Here is a 25,533-nt window from a genome sequence, read left to right as displayed (position 1 = left end):
TAGAGAATAACCTGTAAAGAGAAAAGTTGACACAGAAAGGCGACAAAGATTTCTGAGTTTTCACCTGGGAAATTAAAAACAGACATCAAAAAAGGACTGAGCTTGGAGGAAGAGATTATTCATTATATCTTTAATATCTTGACACACAGCTGCTTCTCAAGGGTTTTGGAACCAGTCTCAGAGAATATGGAACCGCACAAATAGTACAAGTTGAGTAAGAGATGAAGGAATGAACTGACGTATTGGGTCTGGGGGAAATCCACTGAAAACTTCTTGCATTTTGAGTATTTACTGCCATTGCCAGAACACTTCCTGGTTCGTGATGGCTGGTGAGGCTTGTCCTCTGGTCTGTAGGAAAAACCTGGAGTGAAGTTTTACCAGTCACTTATTCAGCAGTAGAATCAGCACTCGATTCCTGACCAGTGGTTTATTAGAAACCCACCAAAACACCCAGGACGGGGCCTGATCCAGATGTCAGGATTAACAGGCAAAACAGGTAGGAGTGTCACAAGATGAGGACACATGAAGAAAAGGGCAAGCAAGCAAGAAAATGAATAGACGAACATTTTCAAGAATTGAGGGAAAGGAAGACAGAAGTGAGGAAGAACATTGTAAGAAAGAGAGATATTAGCCCAGCGTCCCCAGGGGCCATGGCCGCATCCATCAGAGGGAGCACCCAATCACAAAGGACAGAAATCCACCTTTTTGGGCTGAAACCATAGAGGAAATGAATGGGCTGATGGAACTGGGGATCCCAGGGTTATTGGGGCTCCAGTCCCTCCTGTGGGTCTGCGTGTCTGCCTTCACTTTTGTGATGCTTTAGTTTTGTTGTTGCTACTGTTTTCTGCTTCACGGGAATATGATGACAAATGAAAACTGTACCTTTGTACAGCGTGCAGCTTTCCAGCCACCCAGGGAGGAAGGCTGGGAGGCCCCACGGGCGACACGGGCCTTCGCCAGGTCCGGCAGGTGCAGCACAGCCTGTGATGTGACAAGAACAGAAGTCCTCCTGATGAAAGTCTTCCAACAACTTCTCCGAGAGGACGGCCTGAAGAACGTCGGGAGCCCAGTGCACACGGCATGCTGGGAGCTGCAGGTGACGCTCAGGTCCTGAGCTGCCGAGCCTCGAGTGGCATGCAGCATTTTGAAGGAAAATGAAGCATTGGTCAAGAAAACCTGAATTCAAGCAAACCATGAAAGTGAATTGTTATGTTGCATTTATCACACATTAGAATACTTTTAATTGCGAGGCAAGAATTCTGTTTTCTTTAAAAACTGTAAAAGGAAATACACACTTGATGTTTGGTATGTGTTTGGTACAAGGTAACATGATGCCACAATCACTCTTGGTAACATGGCCACCACCTCACACCCAGATCCTCTCCTTTCTCTTTCTTTCTTTTCTGTTTCTTGTGGCGAGAACACTTTGGATCTACCCTCTCGGAAAACTTCGTGTATAGAATTTCTCTGCCTTCTTGTATGTAGGTGTCATCCTCAGGCTTGCTTCCCTGATGCTGAAAAATGGGTTGAAGTTGTTTCAGGCTTCATGGCCCGACCTTATCATCCAAGATGATAGAGACCATCTCTTTCCTTGCGATCAACCACAAGAATCGGAATGCCTGTGACCCGAGCCACCTGGAGCCAGTGTCTGGCCCCAAACCATGGCACTGGGGAAGGACAAGTGGCTTCTGTCTGGTGATTGGCTGGAACTGGATGGAACCTGTCCATGCTTCATCCCGTCGGATTGTCAAGGATGCTTTCTCCTGAGGGACTCAGGGTGATCAGAGCCCAGGGCTACACACGAGGCTGGAATCAACCAACCCAAACCCACAAGGTGGCCATGAGGTAGACTAGACCCTAGAGAAGTAGCCAATGGGTCTCATCTAGGGGAGAAATTTGGGGAAGTGCCATGATTTGCTCTCTCCCTCCCAATATTTTTCACCTTTGCCACCTCTCCAATCTCAACATTATCTCCCAGAAATATCCACATGTGCAGCAGTGGGAACCTGCATTTGTTCCCTCTGGATGTTCTCCTGCCCTGAGCCTCTCCTCTCTGACCCTGAACAGATTAGAACTAAGTCTCTTTCACCATTGAACACAAAGAGCTTCCTGTACTAAGAAACTATTTAGAAACAACAATTAAAACCTTAAAAAATTGGGGCGCCTGGGTGGCGCAGTCGGTTAAGCGTCCGACTTCAGCCAGGTCACGATCTTGCGGTCCGTGAGTTCGAGCCCCGCGTCAGGCTCTGGGCTGATGGCTCAGAGCCTGGAGCCTGTTTCCGATTCTGTGTCTCCCTCTCTCTCTGCCCCTCCCCCGTTCATGCTCTGTCTCTCTCTGTCCCAAAAATAAATGAACGTTGAAAAAAATAAATAAATAAATAAAACCTTAAAAAATCAAGAAAACAAAATTTTCAAACCCCAAAGGCTATAATAACCTTTTCCTCCCCACTACCTTCCACTCCAAATGTCCCTGCTGCATGGGCAGGGCTTGAGAAAGGTTTATTGAGTAAATTAATGAAATCTACAGTAACTGAAGTCTGTCCATGGATGTTTCCACTGCCTTTGGGGTCATAAGTCACAAAGAGTCCATGTTCATTATTCACGGAGTCTGTCTGTGCAGATTGGTCTTCCTACTGGCACTGATTGGTAACCCCAGACACATGTGCTCATTGATGTTCATGGACACACAGAGTGGCCGACATGTGTCACACACCCCACATGTTCCCCGGTGAGGATGAACCAGGTACCGCTCTGCCTTCCTGTGTGAATTCCCACACTGCAAACACGTGCCCTATTCATGATCCATTTGGTGCCACGCTTTCCTCACTTACATGCTCTTTCTTGGTGATTTTGTATTTAAAATGACCCTGAAGCCAAGGAGCATGGGTGGTCCTAAGCACAGAAGGCGGGATGTGCCTCACAGACAAAAACACCTGTGCGGGTAAGGCTCGCTCAGGCTCACAAGGCAGAGTTGTGGGCCATGAGGTCAGTGGCAATGAATCAACAATGCAATAAATTCAGGGAAAGGAACAGAAAATTTGTGATGGCCATGTGGAGCCACTCTAGAAAGTACTAAAGTCACATCTAGGATGCTATGATGACACCACAGAAAAGGGGAAAGGAAACAATATTCGTGGATTCATGAGATGATGACCATTTCTTGTTTGTTTCTAAAGCATCATGGGCAGCACAGCTTTGGGGCTGAAAGCCGAAGACCCTGGATATCACAGGACCCATGCAGGGGAATATTACAGACTTCTGAGCTGGTATTTCCGTATAGGGAAATAGAGCATGCAATCAATTATTTGGAAACACATATATATATACGAATAAGCTCTATTTAAACACAAACACACAGGAAACAAGGCTGTGTATTCATCAGTGGGCAAGTGTTGCAGGCAGAGGCTCCCATGATCCCAACCCCCTATTAACTCCAGGAGCAACGGCTCACTGTGGCTGATTCCGTGTCCTCAGGGACTGGGACACAGCAGCCACCAAGGTGAGGATGCTCTGTATGCCCTCTCCCTGCCGGACCCGCGTTCATTCCTGAGCACAACACTCTTACTGGCTTTTCTGGACCCACTCATTTCCCTCCAGGGACTTACTCTCACTGCTACCTCTCAGGCACCACATTTATGCACCTGTGAATCCCTGCTGGTTTTGCTAAAATGCAAATTGTGATGCAGTGAACCTCAGCTGAGGCCAAGCCCCTATATTGCCAACAAGCCCCAAGGTGATGTCTCTGCTGCTGTCCTGAGGGCCTCAAACAGCCAGGACCTGTATCTGCCCTCCTCCTTTCATCCACAACAGGTCCACTCCAACAGGTGTCTGTGTTTAAATAATAGAAATATCCACAGACAAAACTGTATTCTCCTCAGAGGCTCAGAGATGTTACCAAGGAACCATAACAGTATCAAGTCTCCAGGCAAAGTGAAAAGACTTTTGACAAGAAGAACATCAAACGTCTCAACTACTACAAACACCACAGGAGGCGAAAGAAGAAAAAACTATGAAATTGGCATCAATTCAACACAGACTTTTATTAGGGACATATTCCATGCAGGCGAGACTCCTTGCCAAGGATACAAATATTAGAAAGACATGGACTTTACTCTCAAGAGGCCTAAGAATTAGGATGGAAAAGGGACCCAACTGGGGACAATAAGGGATGGGAAGTGAGTCATACGTTTGCCAAAGAGAAACTATGGACGTTGGAAATTCTCAGCAGGCAGAGACTGCTTCCCCTTGAAAATCAGGGAGGGCTCCCTGGAGGAAGTGGCATCTGATGCCTGTGACCCAGGGAGGTACTCAGGCTTCATTTTACTTGGAGAAAATGTAGAATTTAACTCCAAGAATCAGGTGAGAACAACAAAGCCCGCTAAATTATTCTTGGCCGATATTGACAACTGATCATCAAGCACAAAGGAAAGACAAAAGTTGCACGCAGAGACTTGCAAATCCGTCATCACTGAGCTGGGTTTAGGTAAGTGCTGGAACCGGGGCTGCTGGGATTTCTCTCCGAAGGGAGGCCAGTGCACTGAGGTCTCCAGTGTGATTTCCTGGGAGGAACAGATTGGAAATGCTCTGCAGCAGGTGGAGGTGAGGACTCCAGGGGGAGGAGCATGGATTTGGAGGAGGGCTGAGGACAGACAGGAAGGTGGGGACACAGTTGGGAAAGAGCAGGAAGGTGGTTCCAGACTTACCAGCGCTTCCAGAGCCAGAACGCAAGACCTGCCAGAAGCACCAGGGGCACCAGCACCACCAGGAAGACCAAGCTCACAGGGCGGTGCTGCTCTGTTCCTTTGGTACACAGAGGGTGTCAATTCCCATCCATCCTGGGTTCAACTGCACCTTCCTGGTCCTTTTTCTCCCGTCACCCTCTGCCTCACCAACCACCCTTCCTCTTTCTCCTCTCCCATCCCTGCTCACAGATGGACCCTTCAACCAACCCTCTGCTTCCTGCTGTATCTACAGGACCCTCACACCCAGCTCTCCATTTCTTAGGTCACTAAATTTTAGTCCTTTATGATCTGGAGTCCCTAGAATCCCAACTTTGTATCTGTCTCTCCTGCACTGCTGGAGGACCACCCTTTCCCTGCCTGGCACCAGCCCTTTCTCACCCCAGTAGAGGACAATATCCTGGCCTCCTAGACTGCTGTGTCTCACTCGGCAAGACAGGCCAGCTGCCTCTCTGGCTTCCACGTCCAAGGACGTCTGAAGATACCATGTCCCGTCAGCATGGGGCAAGACCTCGCCTCGTCGGGTGCCCTGTTGCTCCTGGTCACCCCGCATCCACGTCACCCACACTGGCTTTGGGTAGAAGCCAGAGACGTGGCACATGAGGAGCAGACGGCCAGGCCCTGGACTGGGGCCAGTGGACAGCCAGGCCTCGGGCCTCACTGCAGAGACAGGACAGGAATTCTCAGACTGAGAGGGAAGATCTTCACGTCAGTTGAGATACCTACATCGCTCCACCTCTAGAAACCTGTCAGCATCATCCCCTCTCCCTCTTGGCCCCCTCTTACCCTGAAGCTGAGAAATGGTGCGAATTTATGAATGCACAGAGAGAATGCTTGGAGGTTGGGAGCAGGACTGACCTTGTCGCTTGAGATAAGCCTTTCCTGCATCAAGAAGACCCAAGAGGAACTGAGGGCAGGTATCAATGAAAAGTGTGTGTATAATTTCATTGACCACATAGAACCGATTGAAGAGTGTGCAGACTTCCTCGGTCCTTCCGCCTCCCTTTGGAGATGGCCACCATGACGTGTTCTGGAAGCTCATAAGATCTGATCCTTGATATGCAACCCTCACAAATCCTACTGATGCTTCTCCAAGGTGCAGCTCACAGCCTCCTTCCAGCTGGACCTGAAACGGATCTGGAAAGAGAGGTTGTGAGATACAGGAATAGAGAAGGGAAAGTGTTGACATGAGGTGAGTGGAAGCCATGGACGGAAGAAGGAGAAGTTGAGGGTATTGGAAGGAATCAAGCAAAGTGTGCTTTGAGTGAAGGCTCAGAGAGAGGGGAAGTGGTGGTCACTGGAGGCAGAGGAGGAGGTGAATGCGGAAGAAACAAATGTTGGAGAAGTGACTGGAAGGGTGTGGGCAGAGAACAGGGAAGGCCTCCACTGGAGAGCTTGGATAAAATCATCTAGGGTGAGAAGAGAGAAGTGGATACAAGGAACACATAGACAGAGGTCATTGAGGGGACTGAACAGGGAGAAAAGCACATTTCAAGGATCAGTCACAGAGTGAGGGAGAGGAGGATGTCTGGCTGCAGGCCAGGGAATGGGGTGGTCACTGCAGACATTACTAGAGGCCTCAGAGCACAGCCTGAGGTCAACGAGAGGAGGGGAAGGAGCAGAAGACATAAAGCTTTTCGAGAATCAGGGTCTGGCTTCTGCCCCGTGAACAGAGGGGTGTGATTCAGTTTTACGATGGGGAGTCGAGAGGTTCAGTAGCCAGTGGAGGGTCTACCCAGGAGGAAGAAGGAACTCAAGGTTACACACACACCGACCACCTCCATCCCACCTGCCCTGAGGGACCTGAACTCACATTCAAGCTGCCATTGACTGACATGGTCCTGAAATACCTGAAGAAATCTAATGGAGTATGAATGGAATAACTTTTCCAGTTCCACGAAATGCTCGTTGCTAAAGTTGCCCCTGGACCAAGGCCGCAGGAAAATGAAAGCTCCGGTCTTGCTGTCCCAGCCATGAGTCTGCAGCTGTCCCAGCCAAGCTGAACCCTGATTTTGTGCCCGGGCACGGTTGTAAAAAGATGCGGTCAGGATGATTCGAAAAGTGATTGGCTCCTGGAAGTCTGTGCCAGAAGAACAGACAGACTGAGGAAGAGGAGGGCAGAGGGAAGGAGAGAGAATCAGCAAAAGGGGCCAGGGAGGGGCACCGAAATCTGGAGGACAGGGAGCCATAGTTCCCTCTGGAGACGCGTGCTGCCCCAGAGCCCCGAGCTTGGCACCCATCATTCAGAGGAGCACAAGGCCCTGGGGTCGGGGATGCTCAGGGAGGAACCAGGTGGACATGCCTCACTCCCCAGGGATGTGCTGGGGAACCCACACCATGTGTGCACACGCGCACAGACACCGATGCACACATGTACACACACACTCAGAGTTACACGTGATATGCACGCACATAGACACAGACGCAAACACAGACATACAGACACCCACCCACACACGTGCACACACGGCAGAAACACACAGAGGTACACACACAGGCACCTATACACACATACTCATACACATATACACACACGCACACATGTACACAACAACATATGTGCACACATGACACACATCACACAAATGTAGACAAACACTCTTGCACCGACCAGGCAGGGCCACATCCTCACCATCGTCACTGTCACCACCTGGGAAGAGAACCGTGAGCAAGACCAGTTGCAACAACAGCATCTTTTTGCAGATGTTCTTTCTTTCTCTCGGAAAGTGGGTCTTTGGCTTCTGTTCTCACAAACCTCCCCACACGCAGCCCCTCTCTTCTGACTTCCTTCTCAACACACCCGCCTTCCCTGAGTCTCCGCGACAATGCAAATGGGCTCCGCCCTCAACCCTGGACACCTACTCAGACTCTCACTTCCCCTCTGGGTCTGACCCTCCTCTCTGGCTTCCAGCTTCCCCCTGTCACCAGCCTCCGTCGTGCTCCCTGAGGCCCAGATTCAGGCCCTGTTCAGGCTGGGGAACAAGTCTCGTGTGGCATGGAAAAGGGACCTTACCTCTCATGCCTTTTCTCCTCGTCCAGACAGTAACCCATGAAGACACACGGCTCCCCAGCACCCAGCCCTGGCCCCTGCTGTCACCTTCTCGTGACCTTGGGACACCCCACAAGGGCTTCCGTCCATGTCTCACCCCCACCCCAACCCATTCCCATCTATGCCTTCTCACTGTCTGCATTAAAATTCAAAATCAACCAGATAAATTTGAAGGTCACCTTCTTTTAATTGAGGAAAGGGGTTTAATCATGCAGATGACCTCCTCTCTTGGGGGATGGAGAGGGTCCATGTGAGAGAGGACCTCACTTGTGATGAACAGAGAATTCCTCAATGACGGGGGAAGACTTACATTTCTGGGGGAGGTTGGAATGCACTTAGGTTAGGTTAAACAAGGTTTGGGGAGTTGGCCTGCCCAAGGCCCCATTTTGAGTCCATGGGTTTCTTTTAACACTTACTCTATTTCCAAATTTCGCCATGATTGCCTGTGTAACAGTATCAACAACCACCAGTTCACCATTATTTTTAGGGGAGAATCAGTTGCCATCAGAGAGACCACAGGGTATTGAAACATCTGAAGAATACCCCCTCAGTCGGACTTGCATTAATGTATATTCACTCACCAAACCGTCGCTTAACAGCTTCCTGGATCCAAGCACCTCGCTACACGCATGACAATACAGTGTTCACAATGCAACCAGTATTCAAGGAGCTTTTAGTCTACTTGGGAAGAAAATCACGTCAACCAAGAACTAACCATTTTGGTGTGCTGAGTTTTCTTTTAATGTGCAGACCATAGACTCTAACAAACCTGCCTGAAACAATATTTACTAAAGTGGTGACCTTTACAGGTGTTTGCCCTCTCAGAATCTTGACTCAGTGGTTGGCTCAGGTGTTTCGAATCCCCTGGAACCGGATCCCAAATCCAACAGGGCCTGGCAAGTGGTAGGCGCTCGATGATTAACTCTAAGTGATTGAATAATTCAGTTCAGGCATCAAATTATTCTTAAAGGTTATGGATTTCTTTGGCATAAAAATGTTTTTAGTATCCAAAAGTATTAGTTGTAATCCTACTTGATGAAATCTGAATCTACACAGGTATCTTTTGGAGTCAAGCATATGCTAATAACCATGAAGTTCACACCGAGGGTCCTACGGCAAATCTACAACAAGAAATCATGGGAATTTATAGTGTGTGGACTTAATAGAGTGTTCTGGAATCATGTATCCAGATTCCTTTCCTACTATTCCTGCTAGAATGTTCCATGCTTGTCTTATCATGAGTTGGCCGTGCTGGACATGCTGACCTTCTACTTCCGTGGTGTTCTTAAGTGTTTAAAAGCCCTTAAGTATTTGTGCTTTATGTCATCTGGATAATGTGTTTGGGCTATTTGTCTTGTTATTTCTTGGATGACCAGTAAACTGAAATAAACTCAGGCTGTTGAGAGAAAGATAATATTTTTGGCAAGTTCAGACTGGAACATAGAAAATTGGAAAGAGCTCACTCCCACACATAAGATTTTGAAAAGCTGGATCGCCCAAATCGCTTCTCTGGAATCCATCAAAGTTGAAGGGTGAGAGCAAGTTGTCAACCCAAAAATCTAGGGAAATACAGACTCCTCCAAGGAAATCAGGGATTCAGATGCCAGAGGCTTTATAAACCAGAATGAATAATTCAGCTACAATTGTTAACAAATGACTGAAGGCTCATTGAGGACTGGGAGGCCCTGAGAGTCACAGACTTAGCAAATTTGATATGTCTCTAGGCTTTTGCCCATTGGCTTCCCAGGGTCCTGACAAACTGAAGTCCAGGATTCAGACCAGAGAACTGCTTTCTGGTGGTACAAGCCTGGGGTCTGACAGCAGCTCCCTCCTGAGAAGGGCGGGAAGGCCACCATCCCCCACACAGAAAGGAGCCTTCACTGGGTGTGGGAAGGGCAGGGAGCCCCACTACCTCAGGGCACAGTGAGCCACTCTGCAGCTAGGGTGAGGGGCAGTGGGGGAAGGGACAGGAACACACCTTGTCCCAGACTAAGAGGCTCCATCTTCTGAGCAAAGGGGGAACTCTCGGAAGGCCCAGTCCCCAAACTGAAACACGAAGCACCTGGCTGAGGAGGGGACTGGACCAGAGCAGAGGTAGCGTCCCCCTCTCTATCTGAAGCAGACCAGCCAGCAGGGAACCAAGGGCAGCTCCTGCTGGTGGGGGTTCAAGACGATGAAGATACATGCCCTTGAGCCACATCCTGTTAGAAAAAGAAAATCGCAGACCCAAAATGATGTCATCAGCTGAGTTCCCTCCCTGGGACTTCATACCCAATTGAACAAACTACAACCACCCAGAAATGTAGCCTTACCCAGTCATCACCAGCAAATTTTTCTTTCCACTGAGCAATGAGTCTGTCACCTGGTTTCTCTCCAGCCCCCGAAGACAGATGAGGTCACATGCATGATAAGAGCCCTTTCTCTTCCCCCAAGAAAGAGGCCTGATTCCTGGAACAATCCTTCACATTTGCTGCTATCTCCCCGGCCCCACCCTCCCTCTGTACAAACCTTCCATTTGTACAACTTCTCCAAGTGCCTACCTGAGGGCCACATGGGGTGATGTGTGATTCATGGATCATTTAATAAAGCAATTATTGCTGAAATCTATGAGGTTAAATTTTCTTATTTACCAATTCTAAAGTTTGCTCTGAATGATTAAATGTACATATCAAAAAAAAAAAAAAAGCTTGGAGGACAAGATTATGTGTTATGTCTTAAACACCTGTACACACAGCTGCCTCTCATACATTTTAGAACCAGTCTTAGAGAACATGTTTACCATACAAATAGGAAAAGCTGACTAAGTCATGAATGAATGAATGAATGAATAACAGAATGTACGAATGAATGAATGAATGAATGAGTGAATGAATGAATACATGTGTTGGGAAGAAATCCATGGAAAATTTCTCGCATTTTGAGTATTTAATGCCATTGCCACGACAGCTCCTGGTTCATGAAGGCTGGTGCAGCTTACCCTTCCATCTCTAGGAAAACCCTGGAGAAAATTTTTACCACGTATCCAGCAGCTGAACCAGCACTCGATTCCTGATCAGCGGTTTGTTAGAAACCCACGAAAACACCCAGGATAGGGATTGATCCAGATGTCAGTGTCAATAAGACAGGGTAAGAGTGTGACAGGTGAGGACACGTGAAGAAAAAGGCAAGCAGGCAAGAAAAAGAATAGAGGAATATTTTCAAGAATTGAAGGCAAGGAAGAGAAGAGTGAGGAAGAACACTGCAAGGAAGAGAGATATTATCCCAGCATCCCCAGGGGCCACGTCCACATCCATCAGAGGGAGCACCCAATCACAAAGGACAGAAATCCACCTTTGTGGGCTGAAACCATACAGGAAATGAATGGGCTGATGGAACCGGGGATCCCAGGGTTATTGGGGCTCCAGTCCATTCTGCGGGTTTGTGCGTCTGCCTTCACTTTTGTGATGCTTTGGTTTTGTTGTTGCTACTGTTTTCTGCTTCACGGGAATATGATGACAAATGAAAATTGTACCTTTGTACAGAGTGCAGTTTTCTAGCCCCTGAGGAAGGACGGCTAGGAGGCCCCACGGGCCACATGGGCCTTCGCCAGCTCTGGCTGGTGCAGCAGAGCCTGTGATGTGACATGAACAAAGGTCCTCCTGATGAAAGTCTTCCAACAGCTTCTCCGAGAGGACGGCCTGAAGAACGTCGGGAGCCCAGTGCACACGGCATGCAGGGAGCTGCAGGTGACGCTCAGGTCCTGAGCTGCCGAGCCTCGAGTGGCATGCAGCATTTTGAAGGAAAATGAAGCATTGGTCAAGAAAACCTGAATTCAAGCAAAGCGTGAAAATTAACATTTTATGTAGCTTTCATCCCACATTTGAATACTTTTAATTGCTGGGCAATAAACTCTGTTTTCTCCAAAAAAAAACATAAAACGAAGTACACACTTGATGTACAGGGTGACGTGATGCCCACAACCACACTACCCCACCACCTCACATCTGGGTCCTCTCCTTTCTCTTTCTTTTCTCTTCTTCTCATTCTTGTGGTGAGAACACGTTGGATCCAACCTCTTGGAAAACTTCACATGTACAATTTCTCTGCCTTCTTGAATGCAGGTGTCATCCTCAGGCTTGCTGTTCTGCTGCTGAAAAATGGATTGCAGTTGTTTACGCTTCATACCCTGACCTTATCATCTGGGACAAGAAAGATCATCTCATTCTCTGCCATTGACCACGGGAATCAGAATGCCTGTGACCTGAGCCACCTGGAGCAGGTGCGTGGCCCTGAACCATCACTCTGGGCAAGGACAAGTGGCAGCTGTCTGATGATTGTCATGAACTGGAGGTTACCTGTCCATCCTTTGTCCTGTCACATTGTCAAAGATGCTTTCTCCTGAGGAAGTCAGGCTGATTAGAACCCAGGGCTACACACGAGGGTGGAGTCAACCAACCAAAAACCACAAGGTGGCCATGAGAGCATGACAGGTGGACTGGACCCAACAGAAGCAGGCAAATAGTCCAATGTAGGGGAGAAGTTTGGTGAAGTGCCATGATTTGCTCTCCCCCTCCCAATATTTTTCACCTTTTCCGTCCCTTCTATGTCAACGTTATTTTCCAGAAATGTCCACGTGTACAAACATCTGAACTACTACAAACCTGTCAGGAGGCAAAAGAAAAAGACAAACCTATGAAACTGACATAAATTCAACACAGGTATTTATTGAGGACATATTCCATGCAGTGGGGCTCCTTGCCAAGGATACAAATATTAAAAAGACATGGACCTCATCTCTAAAGTCCTAAGAATTAGAAGGGAAAGGACCCTAACTGTTGGCAACAAGGGCTGGGGGTCAGGAATAGATTTGCCAAGTGCAGGAAAATGTGGTGCTAATTCTCACGAAGCAAAGACTGCTTCCAGTTATGAATAAGGGACGGCTCACTGGAGGAAGTGATGTCTGATGCCTGTGACGCATGGACATTGCTGGGACTTCATTATACTCTGAGATAATTTTGAGATTTAAGTCCCAGAGTCAGGTCAGAACAACAAATCCCCCTAAACTACACTTAACTCATCTTGACAACTGATCACTGACCAGAAAGGAAAGACAACAGTCACACAGAGACTTGCTGGTCCATCACCACTGAGCTGGGTTTAGGGATGTCCTGGTCCTGGGCTGCCGGGATCTCACTCCAAAGGGAGGCCAGTACACTGAGGTGTCTTGTGTGATTTCCTGGGAGGAACAGACTGGAAATTGTTCTGCAGCAGGGGGAGGTGAGGAATGCAGGGGGAACGACACTGGGACGAGGAGGGCTGAGGACAGACAGGAAAGTGGGGAGACACTTCGGAAAGTGCAGAAAGGTGGCTCCAGAGACTTACCGACGCTTCCAGAGCCAGGAGGCAAGACCTGCCAGAAGCACCAGAGGCACGATCACCACCAGGAAGAGCAAGTCCACAGGGCGGTGTTGCTCTGTGGGTTTGGTGCACAGAGGGTGTCAATGCCCATCCACCCCGGGTTGACCTGCACCTACCTGGTCCTTTTTGCTCCCATCACCTTCTGCCTCACCAACCACCCTTCCTCCTTCTCATTTCTATCCCTGCTCAGAGATGGACCGTTCACCCAATCTCTGCTTCCTCCCACATCTACAGGACCCTCACATACAGCTCACCACTTCCTGGGTTACTAAATACATGTACTTTTTAGTCTGGAATCCTAGAATCCCAAGTTTCTCTTCAGGTTCTCTGGCTCTGAGGACCTGCCACCGTCTTTCCCAGAGGGGACCCCACCCTTTCTCACCCCAGTAGAAGACCATATCCTGGCCTTCTAGACTGCTGTGTCTCACTCGGCAAGACAGGCCGGCTGCCTCTCTGGCTTCCACGTCCAAGGACGTCTGAAGATACCATGTCCCATCAGCATGGGGCAAGATGTCACCTCGCCGGGTTCCCTGGTGCTCCTCCTCACCCCGCATCCACGTCACCCATACTGGCTTTGGGTAGAAACCAGAGACGTGGCACACGAGGAGCAGATGGCCAGGCCCCGGACTTGGGCCAGTGGACAGCCAGGCCTCTGGCCTCACTGCAGACACAGGACAGGTATTCTCAGACTGAGAAGGTAAATCTTCACATCGCTTTAGATACACACGTCTTTCCACCTCTAGAAACCGGTCAACATCACCCCTCTCCCTCTTGGCCCCTTTTCACTCTGAATTTGAGGAAATGTTGCAAATTTATGAGTGCAAAATAGAGAAGGCTTGGAGGGAGGGAGCAGGACTGACCTTGCCGCTGAAGATCTGCCTTCCCTGCGTCTAGAAGACCCAAGAGGAAACGGGGGCAGATGTCAATAATATGTGCTCGTATTCTTAAGTTGACCACATGGTACTGATTGAATAGTTTGGAGACCTGCTGAGCCCTCCTTCCTCCTTTCGGAGATGGCCACCATGACATGTTCTGGAAGCTCACGAGATCTGATCCTTCATATGCAATCTTCATGAAGCCTACTGATGGCTCCCCAACATGTAGTCCACAGCCTTTTGCCACCTGTACCTGAAAGGGATCTGGGAACAGAGGCTGTGTGTTATAGGAAAGGGAGAGAGAAAGAAATGAAATGAGGTGAATATAAGTGAAAGGCAAAGAAAGCAGAGGGAGATATTGAGTGTATTGGAAAGAATGGAGCAAAGTTTGGTTTCGGTGGAGGCTCAGAAAATGGGTAGTCCCTGGAGGCAGAGGAAGAGGTGAATGACTGAGGAAGGCACAAATGTGGGAGAAGATACTGGAAGGGTGTGGCAGAGAACAGGGAAGGTCTCCAATGGAGAGCTGGGATAAAATCATCTAGGGTGAGGGGAGAGCAGTGGGTACAGGAAACACATAGATTCACTGAGCGATCTGGATTGGGTGAAAAGCACATTTCAAGGATCAGTCACAGAGTGAGGGAGAGGTGGGTACCTGGCTGGAGGCCAGGAAGTGGGGTGGTCATGGGAGATACCAATAGAGACATGACAACACAGCCTGTGGTCAATGAGAGGATGGGAAGTAGCAGAAGACATGAAGGTTTTCAAGAATCGGGGTCTAGGTTCTGCCCCCTAAACACATGTGGAATTCAGTTTTACGATGGGGAGAGACATGAAGTTCAGAAGCCAGGGGACACTCCTTCCTAGAGGAAGAAGGAACTCAAGGAGATGCACACGCCTGCCACCTCCATCCCATCTGCCCTGATGGATCCAAACTCACATTCAAGTTGCCATTGACGAACATGGTTCTGAAATATCAAAGGAAAAATCATGGAGAATGTCTGTAATGTCCTTTCCTCTTCCCTCAGCTCCTTCTCGCTGAAGTTGCCCTTGGACCAAGGCCGCTTGTACATGAAAATGCCTTTCTCGCTGTCCCAGCCATGAGTCTGCAGCCCATCCAGCCAAGCAGAGCCCAGATTTTGTGTCCAGGAATGGTTGTAAAAGGATGCTGTCATGATGCTTCGAAAAGTGATTGGCTCCTGGAAGTCTGTACGAGAAGAACAGATAGACTGAGGAAGAGGAGGGCATTGGGAAGGAGAGAGAATGAAGAAAAAGGTCTCAGGGAGGGGCATCAAAATCTGGAGGAAAGGGAGCCATAGTTCCCTCTGGAGACATGTGCTGCCCCAGAGCCCAGAGCTTCATACCCATGGTCCAGAAGAGTACAAGGCCCTGGGGTCAAGGATGCTCAGGAAGGAACTAGGCTGACATCCCACACTCCCCAGGTATGTGCTGGGGAACCCACACCCTGCATGCCCATATGCACAGACACAAATGCACGTATGTACACACACAAATACTCAGAATTACGCACACACGCATACAAAAAGACAGATGTACAGACACACACATGTGCACACATGCAAACAGAGAGACGCACACAGGCACTATCCACACATAGTCACATATATTTACACATACAGAACACAAGCACATGCACACCAATGCACACATGTGTGTGCGCACACATACAAGCACACACACAGACACACGCACACACACGTGCCCCCACAGGGCAGGCCCAGAGCCCTCACCGTCGTCACTGTCACCACCTGGGACAAGAACCGTGAGCAAGACCAGTTGCAACAACAGCATCTTATGTGCAGATGTTCTTTCTTTCTCTCAGAAAGTGGGTCTTTGACGTCTGTTCTCACAAACCTCCCCACACGCAGCCCCTCTCTTCTGACTTCCTTCTCAACACACACACCTTCCCTGAGTCTCCGCCCTCAACCCTGGACACCTACTCAGACTTTCACTTCTCCTCCGGGTCTGACCCTCCTCTCGGCTTCCAGCTTCTCCCTGTCACCTGCCTCCATCCTGCTCCCTGAGGCCCTAATTCAAGTGCTGGGGAGCAAGTCTTGCATGGCATGGAAAAGGGACCCTACCACTCGTGCCTTTTCTCGTCATCCAGACAGTAACCCATGAAAACACACAGTTCCCCAGCACCCAGCCCTGGAGTCTGCTGTCACCCTGTCTCTCCAGTCCTTGGGACACTGCCCAAGAACTTCCTTCGTGTCTCACCTCCAACCCAGCTGATTAGTGTTAGTGGTCTTCTGTTTGGTTGGGTTTTTTTTTTTAATTCCAGTATAGTTAACATACAGTGTTATATTAGTTTTAGGTGTACAATAGAGTGATTCAGCACCTCTACACCTTACTCAGTGCTCATCAATATAAGGGTAATCCTAATCTGCTTCACCTACTTCACCCACATGCCACCACATCCTCCTTGGTAACCAGCAGTGTGTTCTCTATAGTTCAGGGTCCAGTTCTTTTTGTTCTTATCTCTTTTTTTGTTGTTTGTTTCTCTTGTTTCTTAAATTCCACGTATAAGTGGAATCATATGCTATTTGTCTTTCTCTTACTGACTTATTTCACTTACAATCATATTTTCTAGATCTATCCATGCGGTTGCAAATGGAAGGATTTCGCTCCTTGTTGCAGCTAGTGATATTCCACTGTATGTGTATACCACATCATATTTGTCCATTCATCTATCCACAGACACTAGGGCTGCTTCCATATCTTGGCTATTGTACGTAATGCTGCAATAAACATAAGGGTGCGTGTATGTTTTCAAATTGCTGTTTTTGTATTACTTGGGTACGTATACAGTAGTAGAATTAATGGATCATATGGTAATTCTGCTTTTAGTTTTTTGAGGAAGCTCAATACTGTTTTCCTTAGTGGCTGTACCAATTTGCACTCCCACCAGCAGGGTGCAACTTCCTTTTTCTCCACATCTTCCCCAACACTTGTTTCTTCTGTGTTTAAATTTAGCCACTCTGTATCAGTAGACTATAGATGCTGGAGAGGATGTGGAGAAAAGGGAACCCTCTTGCACTGTTGGTGGGAATGCAAATTGGTGCAGCCACTCTGGAAAACAGTGTGGAGGTTCCTCAGAAAATTAAAAATAGACCTACCCTATGACCCAGCAATAGCACTGCTAGGAATTTACCCAAAGGATACAGGAGTACTGATGCACAGGGGCACTTGTACCCCAATGTTTATAGCAGCACTCTCAACAATAGCCAAATTATGGAAAGAGCCCAAATGTCCATCAACTGATGAATGGATAAAGAAATTGTGGCTTATATACACAATGGAGTACTACGTGGCAATGAGAAAGAATGAAATACGGCCCTTTTGTAGCAACGTGGATGGAACTGGAGAGTGTGATGCTAAGTGAAATAAGCCATACAGAGAAAGACAGATACCATATGGTTTCACTCTTATGTGGATCCTGAGAAACTTAACAGAAACCCATGGGGGAGGGGAAGGAAAAAAAAAAAAAAGAGGTTAGAGTGGAAGAGAGCCAAAGCATAAGAGACTCTTAAAAACTGAGAACAGGGGCGCCTGGGTGGCGCAGTCGGTTAAGCGTCCGACTTCAGCCAGGTCACGATCTCGCGGTCCGGGAGTTCGAGCCCCGTGTCAGGCTCTGGGCTGATGGCTCAGAGCCTGGAGCCTGTTTCCGATTCTGTGTCTCCCTCTCTCTCTGCCCCTCCCCCGTTCATGCTCTGTCTCTCTCTGTCCCAAAAATAAATAAACGCTGAAAAAAACTGAGAACAAACTGAGGGTTGATGGGGGTTGGGAGGGAGGGAAGGGTGGGTGATGGGTATTGAGGAGGGCACCTTTTGGGATGAGCACTGTGTGTTGTATGGAAACCAATATGACAATAAACTTCATATATTGAAAAAATAAAAATTTTAATAAATAAATAAATAAATAAATAAATAAATAAATTTAGCCACTCTGGTGTGAGGTGATTTCTTGTTGTGGTTTTGCTTTGCATTTCCCTGACGATTAGTGATGTTGAGCATCTTTTCAGGGGTCTGTTGGCCATCTGGATGTCCTCTTGGGAGAAATGTCTATTCATGTCTTCTGCCCATTTTTTAATTGGATGATTTGTCTTTTTGGTGTTTTGTTGTACAAGTTCTTTACATATTTTGGATACTAATCCTTTATCAGATATGTTATTTGGTAATATCTTCTCCCATTCCATAGGCTGCCTTTTAGTTTTGTTAATTGTTTCCTTCACTGTGCAGAAGCTTTTTATCTTGATGCAGTCTCAACAGCTTATCTTTTCCTTTTGTTTCCCTTGCCTCAGGAGACATATCTAGAAAAACGTTGCTGTGGCTGATGTCAGAGACATTACTGGGCATGCTCTTTTCTACGATGTATATGATTTCAGGTCTCACATTTAGGTCCTTAAGCTAGTTTAAGTTCATTTTCATGTATGGTGTAAGAAAGTGGTCTAGTTTCTTTTACATGTAGCTGTCCAGTTTTCCCAACACCGTTTGTTGAAGAGACTTTCTTTTTCCTATTGCAAATTCTTGCCTCCTTTGTCAAAGATTAATTGACCATAAGATCATTGATTTATTTCTGGGCTCCCTACTCTCTTCCATTCATCTATGTGTCTACTTTTGTGCCAATACCATACTGTTTTGATTACCATAGCTTTGTTGTATAACTTGAAATATGGAATTGTGATACCTCCAGCTTTGTTTTTCTTTTTCCAGATTTCTTCGGCCATTTGGAGTCTTTTGTGGTTGCATACAAATTTTACATTGTTGGCTTTAGTTCTGTGAAAAATTCTATTGGGATTTAGAGCGGTATTGCACTAAATCTATAGATTGCTTTGAGTAGTATACACATGTTCACATATTTGTTCTTCCAGTCCATGTGCATGGAATGCCTTTCCATTTCTTTGTGTCTCATTCAAATGTTTTCATCAGTGTGTTATGGTTTTCAGAGCACAGGTCTTTTGCCTCTTTGGTCAAGTGTATGCCTAGATATGTTATTATTTTTGGTGCAACTATAAATGGATGGTTTTCTTAATTTCTCTTTCTGCTGCCTCATTATTAGTGTATATAAATGCAAGGGATTTTTCTAAATTGAATCTGTATACTGTGACCATACTGAATTCATTTATTTTCTCTGGTAGTTTTGGAGGGATCTTCAGGATTTTTATATATAGTATTGTGTCATCTGCAAATACTGAATGTTTTTCTTCTTCTTGGTAAATCTGGATGTACTTTTTCTTGTCTGATTTCTGTGGCTGAGACTTCCAGTACTGTGTTGAATAAAAATGGTGATAGAGGATATCCTTGCCTTCTTCCTGAAATGAAGGGAAATGGTCTCAATTTTCCACTATTAAGTATGATGTTTGCTGTGGGTTTTTTATATATGACCTTTATTGTGTCGAGCTGTGTTATATCTAACTCTATTTTGTTGAGGGACTTTATCATCAATGGATGTTGTACTGTGTCAAACAAGTTTTCTGCACCTATTGAAATGATCATACAGTTTTTATCCTGTCTCTTGTTATGTCATATATAATACTGATTGATTTGTAAATATTGAATGATACTGAATCTTAGGAATAAATTCCACATGATCATTACAAATGAAATTTTTAATGTATTGTTGGATTCAATATGTTACTATGATGTGGATTTTTGTATCTTTATTCATCTGAAGTATTGGACTGCAGTTCTCTCTTTTATAGTGTTTTTATCTGCTTTTGGTATCAGGATAATTCTGGCTTCATAAAATGATTTTGAAGCTCTGCTTTCCACCCAATATTGTGGAATAGTTTGAGAAGAATAGGTATTATTTCTTCTTTAAATATCTGGTAGAATTCTCCTGTGAAGGTTTCTGGTCCTGGACTTTTGTTTGTTAGGAATTTTTTCCTCACTGATTCAATTTCATTGCTGATAAATGGTCTGCTCCAAGTTTCTATTTCACCTGACTTCATTTATGGGAGATTAGGTGTTGTTAGGAATCTATCCATTTCTTGTAGGCTGTCCAATTTGATGGTGTATAATTTTTCATAATAGTCTCTCAAAACCCTTTTTATTTCTGTTGTGTCAGTTGTTATTTTCCTCTTTCATTTCTGATTTTGTTTGAGTTCACTCTATTACTCGCTCCTTTTTTATGTACCTGGCAAAATGTTTATCAATTGTGTTGTTCTATTGAAAGAACCACCTCCTAGTTTCATTGATCTGTTCTTTTGTGTCCTTCTAAAAATTTTTCTATATAATTTAAATTGTTCTAATCTTTATTCTTTCCTTTCTTCTGCTGCTTAAGGGTTTTATTTCTTCTTCTTTTTCGAGCTCCTTTAGTTGTAAGGTTAGGTTGTTTCTAGAGATTTTTCTTGCTACTTTAGGTAGGCCTGTATTGCTATAAACCTTCCTCTTAAAACAGCCTTTGCTATATCCCAGAAATTTTGGACTATTGTGTTTTCATTTTCATTTGTCTCCATGAAATTTTATTTCCTCTTTGATTTCTTGGGCTGATCCATTAATTGCTTAGTGCCATGTTATTTACACTTCATGTATTTTATGCTTTTTCCAGATTTTTTTTTCTTGTGGTTAATTTCTAATTTCATAGTGTTGCTGTCAGAACAAGATGCTTGGTATGATTTTCATCTTCTTGAATTTATTGAGACTTGTTTCATTGTGTAATATATGGTCTGTTCTGGAGGATGTTTCATGTGCACTTGAAGAGAATATGTATTCTGCTGTTTTAGGATGGAATGTTCTGAATATATCATTTAGATCTATCAGATTTGATGTATCATTCAAAGCCATTGTTCCTAGTTCATATTCTCTTTGTGTTTGCTATTAACTGCTTTATGTATTTGGGTGCTTTCATGTAGGGTGCAGAAATATTCACAACTGCTGTATTTCTTGTTCCATTATTTGATTTATTAGTACATAGTGTTCATCTTTGTCTCTTGGTACAGTTTTTCCTTTAAACACTATTTTGGCTTCCATTTCACATTCATTTGCTGGATAAGTGTTTCTCCATCCCTTCCTTTTCAATCTACATGTGTATTTAGGTCTGAAATGAGTCTTTTGTAGCCAGTATAGAGATATGACTTGTTTTTTCATCCATCTCATCACACTATGTCTTTTGATTACAGCATTTAATCTACTTATATTCAATGTATTTATTGTTAGGCATATGCTTACTCCCATTTTGTTACTTGTTTCATTGTTGTTTAGGTATTTTCTGGTCCTTTCTCCTCTTGGTCTCTTTTTTTTGTGATTAGTTGTGTTCTTTAGTAATATACTTGGATTGTTTTCTCTTTATTTTTTGAGTACCTACTATTAATTTTTGATTTGTAGTTATCATTTAGGTTATATATATCATCTTCTGTATATAGCAGTCAATATTAACTTATTGGTCACTTAACTTTGAAATCATTCTTTATTCTCTCTCCCCACATTTTAGGGATATGGTGTCATATTTTACTTCCTTTATTTTGTGAGTCCTTTGACTCATTTTTATGTATATCCTTATTTTTACTACTTTTGTGCTTCCTTTCCTTTTGATCTTTCCTTTCCTTACTACTCACAGTTCCTTTCAGTATTTCTTGTATTGTGGGTTAGTGGTCATGAATTCCCATAACTTTTGTTTGTCTGGGAAACTCATTAATTCTCCTTCAATTCAATTGCTGGGTACAGCATTCTTGTTTAGAGGTCTTTTTCTTTCTGCACTTTGAAGATATCATGGCACTCCCTTCTGGTCTGCAAAGTTTCTGATGAAAAATCAGCTGATAGCTTTATGGATTTCCTTTGTATGCAACTGTCTTCTTTTCTCTTGCTGGTTTTAAAATTCTCCCTTATCATGATTCTTTGTCATTTTCATTACTATGTCTTTTGGTGTGGACATAGTAATTTTGTAAGGTTCTGTCTGTGCTGTCTGATTCTTGATTTCTGTTTCCGTCAACAGATTTGGGAATTCTCCAGCTATTCGTTCTTCAAATACATGTTTTGACCCTTTGCTCTCTTTTCTCCTTCTGTGATCCTGATAATGCAAATGTTACTATGCTTGCCTGGGCCTCTGAGTTCCATAAATCTATTTTCATTCTGTATTATTTTTTCTCTCCCCTGCTCAACTTGATTGCTTTCCATTTACCTTATCCTCATCCATTCTTCTGCTTCGGATGGTCTACTCTTCATTCCATCCATGTATTTTTAATTTCATCTCTTGAGTTTTTTCTCTCTGATTCTTTCTTTTTTTTATCTTCTCTCCCTTTATTGAGGGTCTCACTGATGCCCTCCATTATTTACTCAAATCAGATGGTTTCCTTATGGTTTCCTTACTTTAAATTCCCTATCAGGTGGGAGTTAAGTTGGCAGAGTACTAGAGGAAACTTTGCCTCATTGCTCAAACATAGGTAGATGAATATCAAAACATTTTGAGTACACAGGAAATGATCTGGGTACTGAGAGAGCAAAACTGAACAACAATAGCTCAAAAACAGCCACAATGTGGCAGGTAGGAGCTTTGGGGGAGAAAAGAACTGTGGACACTGCAAAGGGGAGGGAACCCTGATCACAGAGCAAAGAGGAGAGGGAGGGAGAGAGAGAGAGAGAGTTGGAGGGAGAGAAAGGGTGGATGCACACAAAGGGTATTTTACATTAAGAAATTTTCACCAAAACCACTGTGTGGAAAAAGAAGACTGACTACCACATTATTTATAAGCAATGAAACACAAAGACTGAAGTTTTGGAGGTCAGAACAATCACCAGTGTCCTGTTTGGTGGGCTTAAATGTGCTCTGGTGGGGAATAAAGGTAGAGACCCAGAAGCTGGCAGCATGGTCTGAGGATCCCCTGGGTCACATGGGGAGAAACTGTTCCCCTGCTTGGAGTTCATTTGGGAGAGGTGGCATGGCCTGTAGGGGACAAAAGACCTGGAAGATGCCAATGTGCTGCTCTATTCACTGGCATAAAATAGAGATGGCAGCTTAGGGTAGCAAACCTTGGTGCCAGGTTTTGGCTGAGCATTACCATATACTCCAAAACCTTGCATTGTCAGGCAACTGATATCTGGGACGAACTGTCAAGCAGCAAAAAAGCAGCAAAACACTCTCCCAGAGGGTTAGAATGAATCTGAACCATGTGGATCTTTAAAATTTGGAGTTTTGAAACAGCTCTTCATCTGAGATAAAACCTAGGAGTATTGAGCCACCTGGCAGGCAGACAGCTTGGATGCAGGCAGAGTGAAGGCAGGGATCTGGAAGAAGCTCGTGACCCAAGATGGGTGATTATTTGCTCTTCTGTGCGGGCTTGCCGGGGAGCGGCAGGCTTGAGCTTCCCTTTCTGGGGACGAGAGAGCAGGGTAATGCCATTCCCACCCTCCCCCAGCATGATTGACCTCAGTGAGCAAAATAGCACCATCAAGTGGAGGTTGGAGCCTCTTACATCAAGCCCCCTCCACTGCACCCTGCAGGTACATCTCCACTAGGGCAAGTCCTCCAGAAAATCAGCAAAACCGGTCCAATCCCGGAAGACCAGCACAAACTTGTCTCACATACCAAATCTACTGATCATACAATGCTGCAAAGAACCAACTGGAGGAGGAGCCAAGATGGCAGAACAGCATGGAAGTTTTTTTGCATCTCACATCCATGAAATACAGCCAGATCAACACTAAACTATCCTGCACACCTAGAAAACTGATTTGAGGATCAATGCAACAATCTGCACCCTGCACCACAGAACTCATCAGGTTCACGGCGCGGAGAGGTGAACTGGGGGAGAGAGAAGCCGTGGAGGGCAGGGAGCTATTTTTGCTTGAGGAGAGAAGATGGAGATGGAGGGAGAGTTCGGGAAAAGCACCCCACCAAAAGCAGCTGTAGGGAAAGTGGAAAAGTGGAAACAGTCGCAGGGACTGAACTAAAAAGGGTGAAAGGAGAAAGGAGAGGGTTTAAATTCCATTAACACTCTATAAACAGGGAGATCTCAGAGTCTGAAACTCTTCAGCTCAATACGTGGCAGTGCTCTGGTGGGAAGGGCAAATCTCCAGGAGCAGAGTGGGGCCTGGAAGTTTCTTGGGCCACATGGGGAGAAGTGGTTCCACTGCTGAAAGGACATTTGGTAGAGGTTGTGTGGCCACCCAGTCCCAGCAGACCCCAGAGAACAACCACATTCACTGGTGCTGGAACAAGGTCATTAAGGGTGAAGCCTGGTGCCAGATGTGTGTTGTGATTTTCCATAATCTCTGACATGCTGCTGCTGTACGATCGCGTGAACTTTTTCTGGGGTGGGCTGGCGCCCAGCTGCAGTCTCTGGGCATCAACAGCAGCACCGTCCCACAAATGTTCCTGGGCATGGCCGGCACCCAGCCATTGCTTGGTGAGACCCTCCTGCAGACGATCTGAGTGGGTCAAAGCTGCAGTCCCTCAGAAGTGAGGGGTGGGGAAACAGCCACATCTGAGATAAAACTCAGGAGAGAAGTGCCACCTGGTAAACTAATGGCTTGGTCACAGACAGTGTAAAAGCGGGGAGTGGATGGAAACCAGAGACAAAGGACAGGAGCAAGATTGCTAGTAGGGGAGAGCACTGGGTAGCTGGGTGACTCCATTTTCACCCCTTCTGTGCATGCACATACACACCTACAAGCACCACAACAATCCACCCCAGTAAGCTAAGCAGTGCCATCTAGTGAAAAACACAGCTGATACACTAGGTCCCACCCAAGTGGGCCAATGTTGCTCTTCAGGAACACCAGAAACCTCTCTGCTTCCTTAGTGTATGGACTATAAAGTGCTTCATAGTTTGACTTCTAGGGGAAACCGATGTAATTTCAATCATATTTCAGTCTGTTCACTGGTCCATTTATTCAATTTTCTTTCTTTTGTATTCTTTTTCATTACTTTTCTTTTTCTTGAATACAGAAAGAGAAAAATCTATTTTATTTTCAATTTTTATTAAAAATATTTTTCTTTATTTTTTCTACTATATTTTTTACTTTTTTGTAAAATTTTTATATTCCATCTTACTTCCATCATTTCATGTTATTCTGTTTCATTGTATTCATTTTCTCAAATTTTCAAAGGTTTTCCTTTTTTTCCCCTTTTTTCTCTAATCTATCAAACTAGTTTCATTAACCAGACCAAAACACACCTAGAATCTAGCATCATTTATTTGATTTGTGTGTGTGTGTTGTTTTTAATTTTTTAATTTTAATTTTTTTTACTTTATCAATTCCTTTCCTCCCTTCAAAATGATGAAACAAAGGAATTCACTCCAAAAGAAAGAACAGGAAGAAGTGACAGCCAGGGACTTAATCAACACAGATACAAGCAAGATGTCTGAACCTGAATTTAGAATCACGATAATAAGAATACTAGCTGGGGCTAAAAATAAATTAGAATCCCTCACTGTGGAGATAAAAGAAGTAAAAACTAGTCAGAATGAAATAAAAATGCTATAACTGAGCTGCAATCTCAAATGGATGCCACAGAT

At 45.3% G+C, this 25,533-nt stretch overlaps 2 protein-coding genes across 6 annotated transcripts; both read right to left on the bottom strand.

Annotated features, from left to right (window-relative positions):
• Nucleotides 1-4,021: 4,021 nt before the first annotated feature.
• LOC147572246 (T-cell surface glycoprotein CD1a-like) lies at nt 4,022-12,350 on the bottom strand. 4 transcript variants are annotated; one of them, XM_086693828.1, is made up of 6 exons: nt 11,300-12,350; nt 6,553-6,819; nt 5,598-5,876; nt 5,121-5,399; nt 4,704-4,794; nt 4,022-4,559 (listed from the first exon to the last, which is right to left on the bottom strand). In XM_086693828.1, the coding sequence occupies exons 1-6, from the start codon at nt 11,622-11,624 to the stop codon at nt 4,466-4,468; spliced, it is 1,335 nt and encodes a 444-aa protein (XP_086549954.1). In that variant the 5' UTR covers nt 11,625-12,350; the 3' UTR covers nt 4,022-4,465. The 4 variants fall into 4 exon arrangements, with proteins under 4 accessions (XP_086549954.1, XP_086549955.1, XP_086549956.1 ...); XM_086693829.1 differs by having other exon boundaries at nt 4,704-4,731; XM_086693830.1 differs by lacking the exon at nt 11,300-12,350 and adding an exon at nt 7,351-7,861.
• Nucleotides 12,351-12,471: 121 nt separating this feature from the next.
• On the bottom strand, nt 12,472-16,138 carry LOC112851737 (T-cell surface glycoprotein CD1a-like). 2 transcript variants are annotated; one of them, XM_025915210.2, is made up of 6 exons: nt 15,809-16,138; nt 14,998-15,264; nt 14,046-14,324; nt 13,568-13,846; nt 13,150-13,240; nt 12,472-13,003 (listed from the first exon to the last, which is right to left on the bottom strand). In XM_025915210.2, the coding sequence occupies exons 1-6, from the start codon at nt 15,867-15,869 to the stop codon at nt 12,958-12,960; spliced, it is 1,023 nt and encodes a 340-aa protein (XP_025770995.1). In that variant the 5' UTR covers nt 15,870-16,138; the 3' UTR covers nt 12,472-12,957. The 2 variants fall into 2 exon arrangements, with proteins under 2 accessions (XP_025770995.1, XP_086549966.1); XM_086693840.1 differs by lacking the exon at nt 15,809-16,138 and adding an exon at nt 15,422-15,649.
• Between the last annotated feature and the right edge of the window lie 9,395 nt (nt 16,139-25,533).

Source organism: Puma concolor, chromosome E4 (assembly GCF_028749965.1).
Source record: "Puma concolor isolate L17-30 chromosome E4, mPumCon1.1.hap2, whole genome shotgun sequence".
NCBI classification, from domain to species: domain Eukaryota; kingdom Metazoa; phylum Chordata; class Mammalia; order Carnivora; family Felidae; genus Puma; species Puma concolor.
Note: the sequence above shows the minus strand (reverse complement) of the source record. Positions and strands in the feature narration are given on the sequence as shown.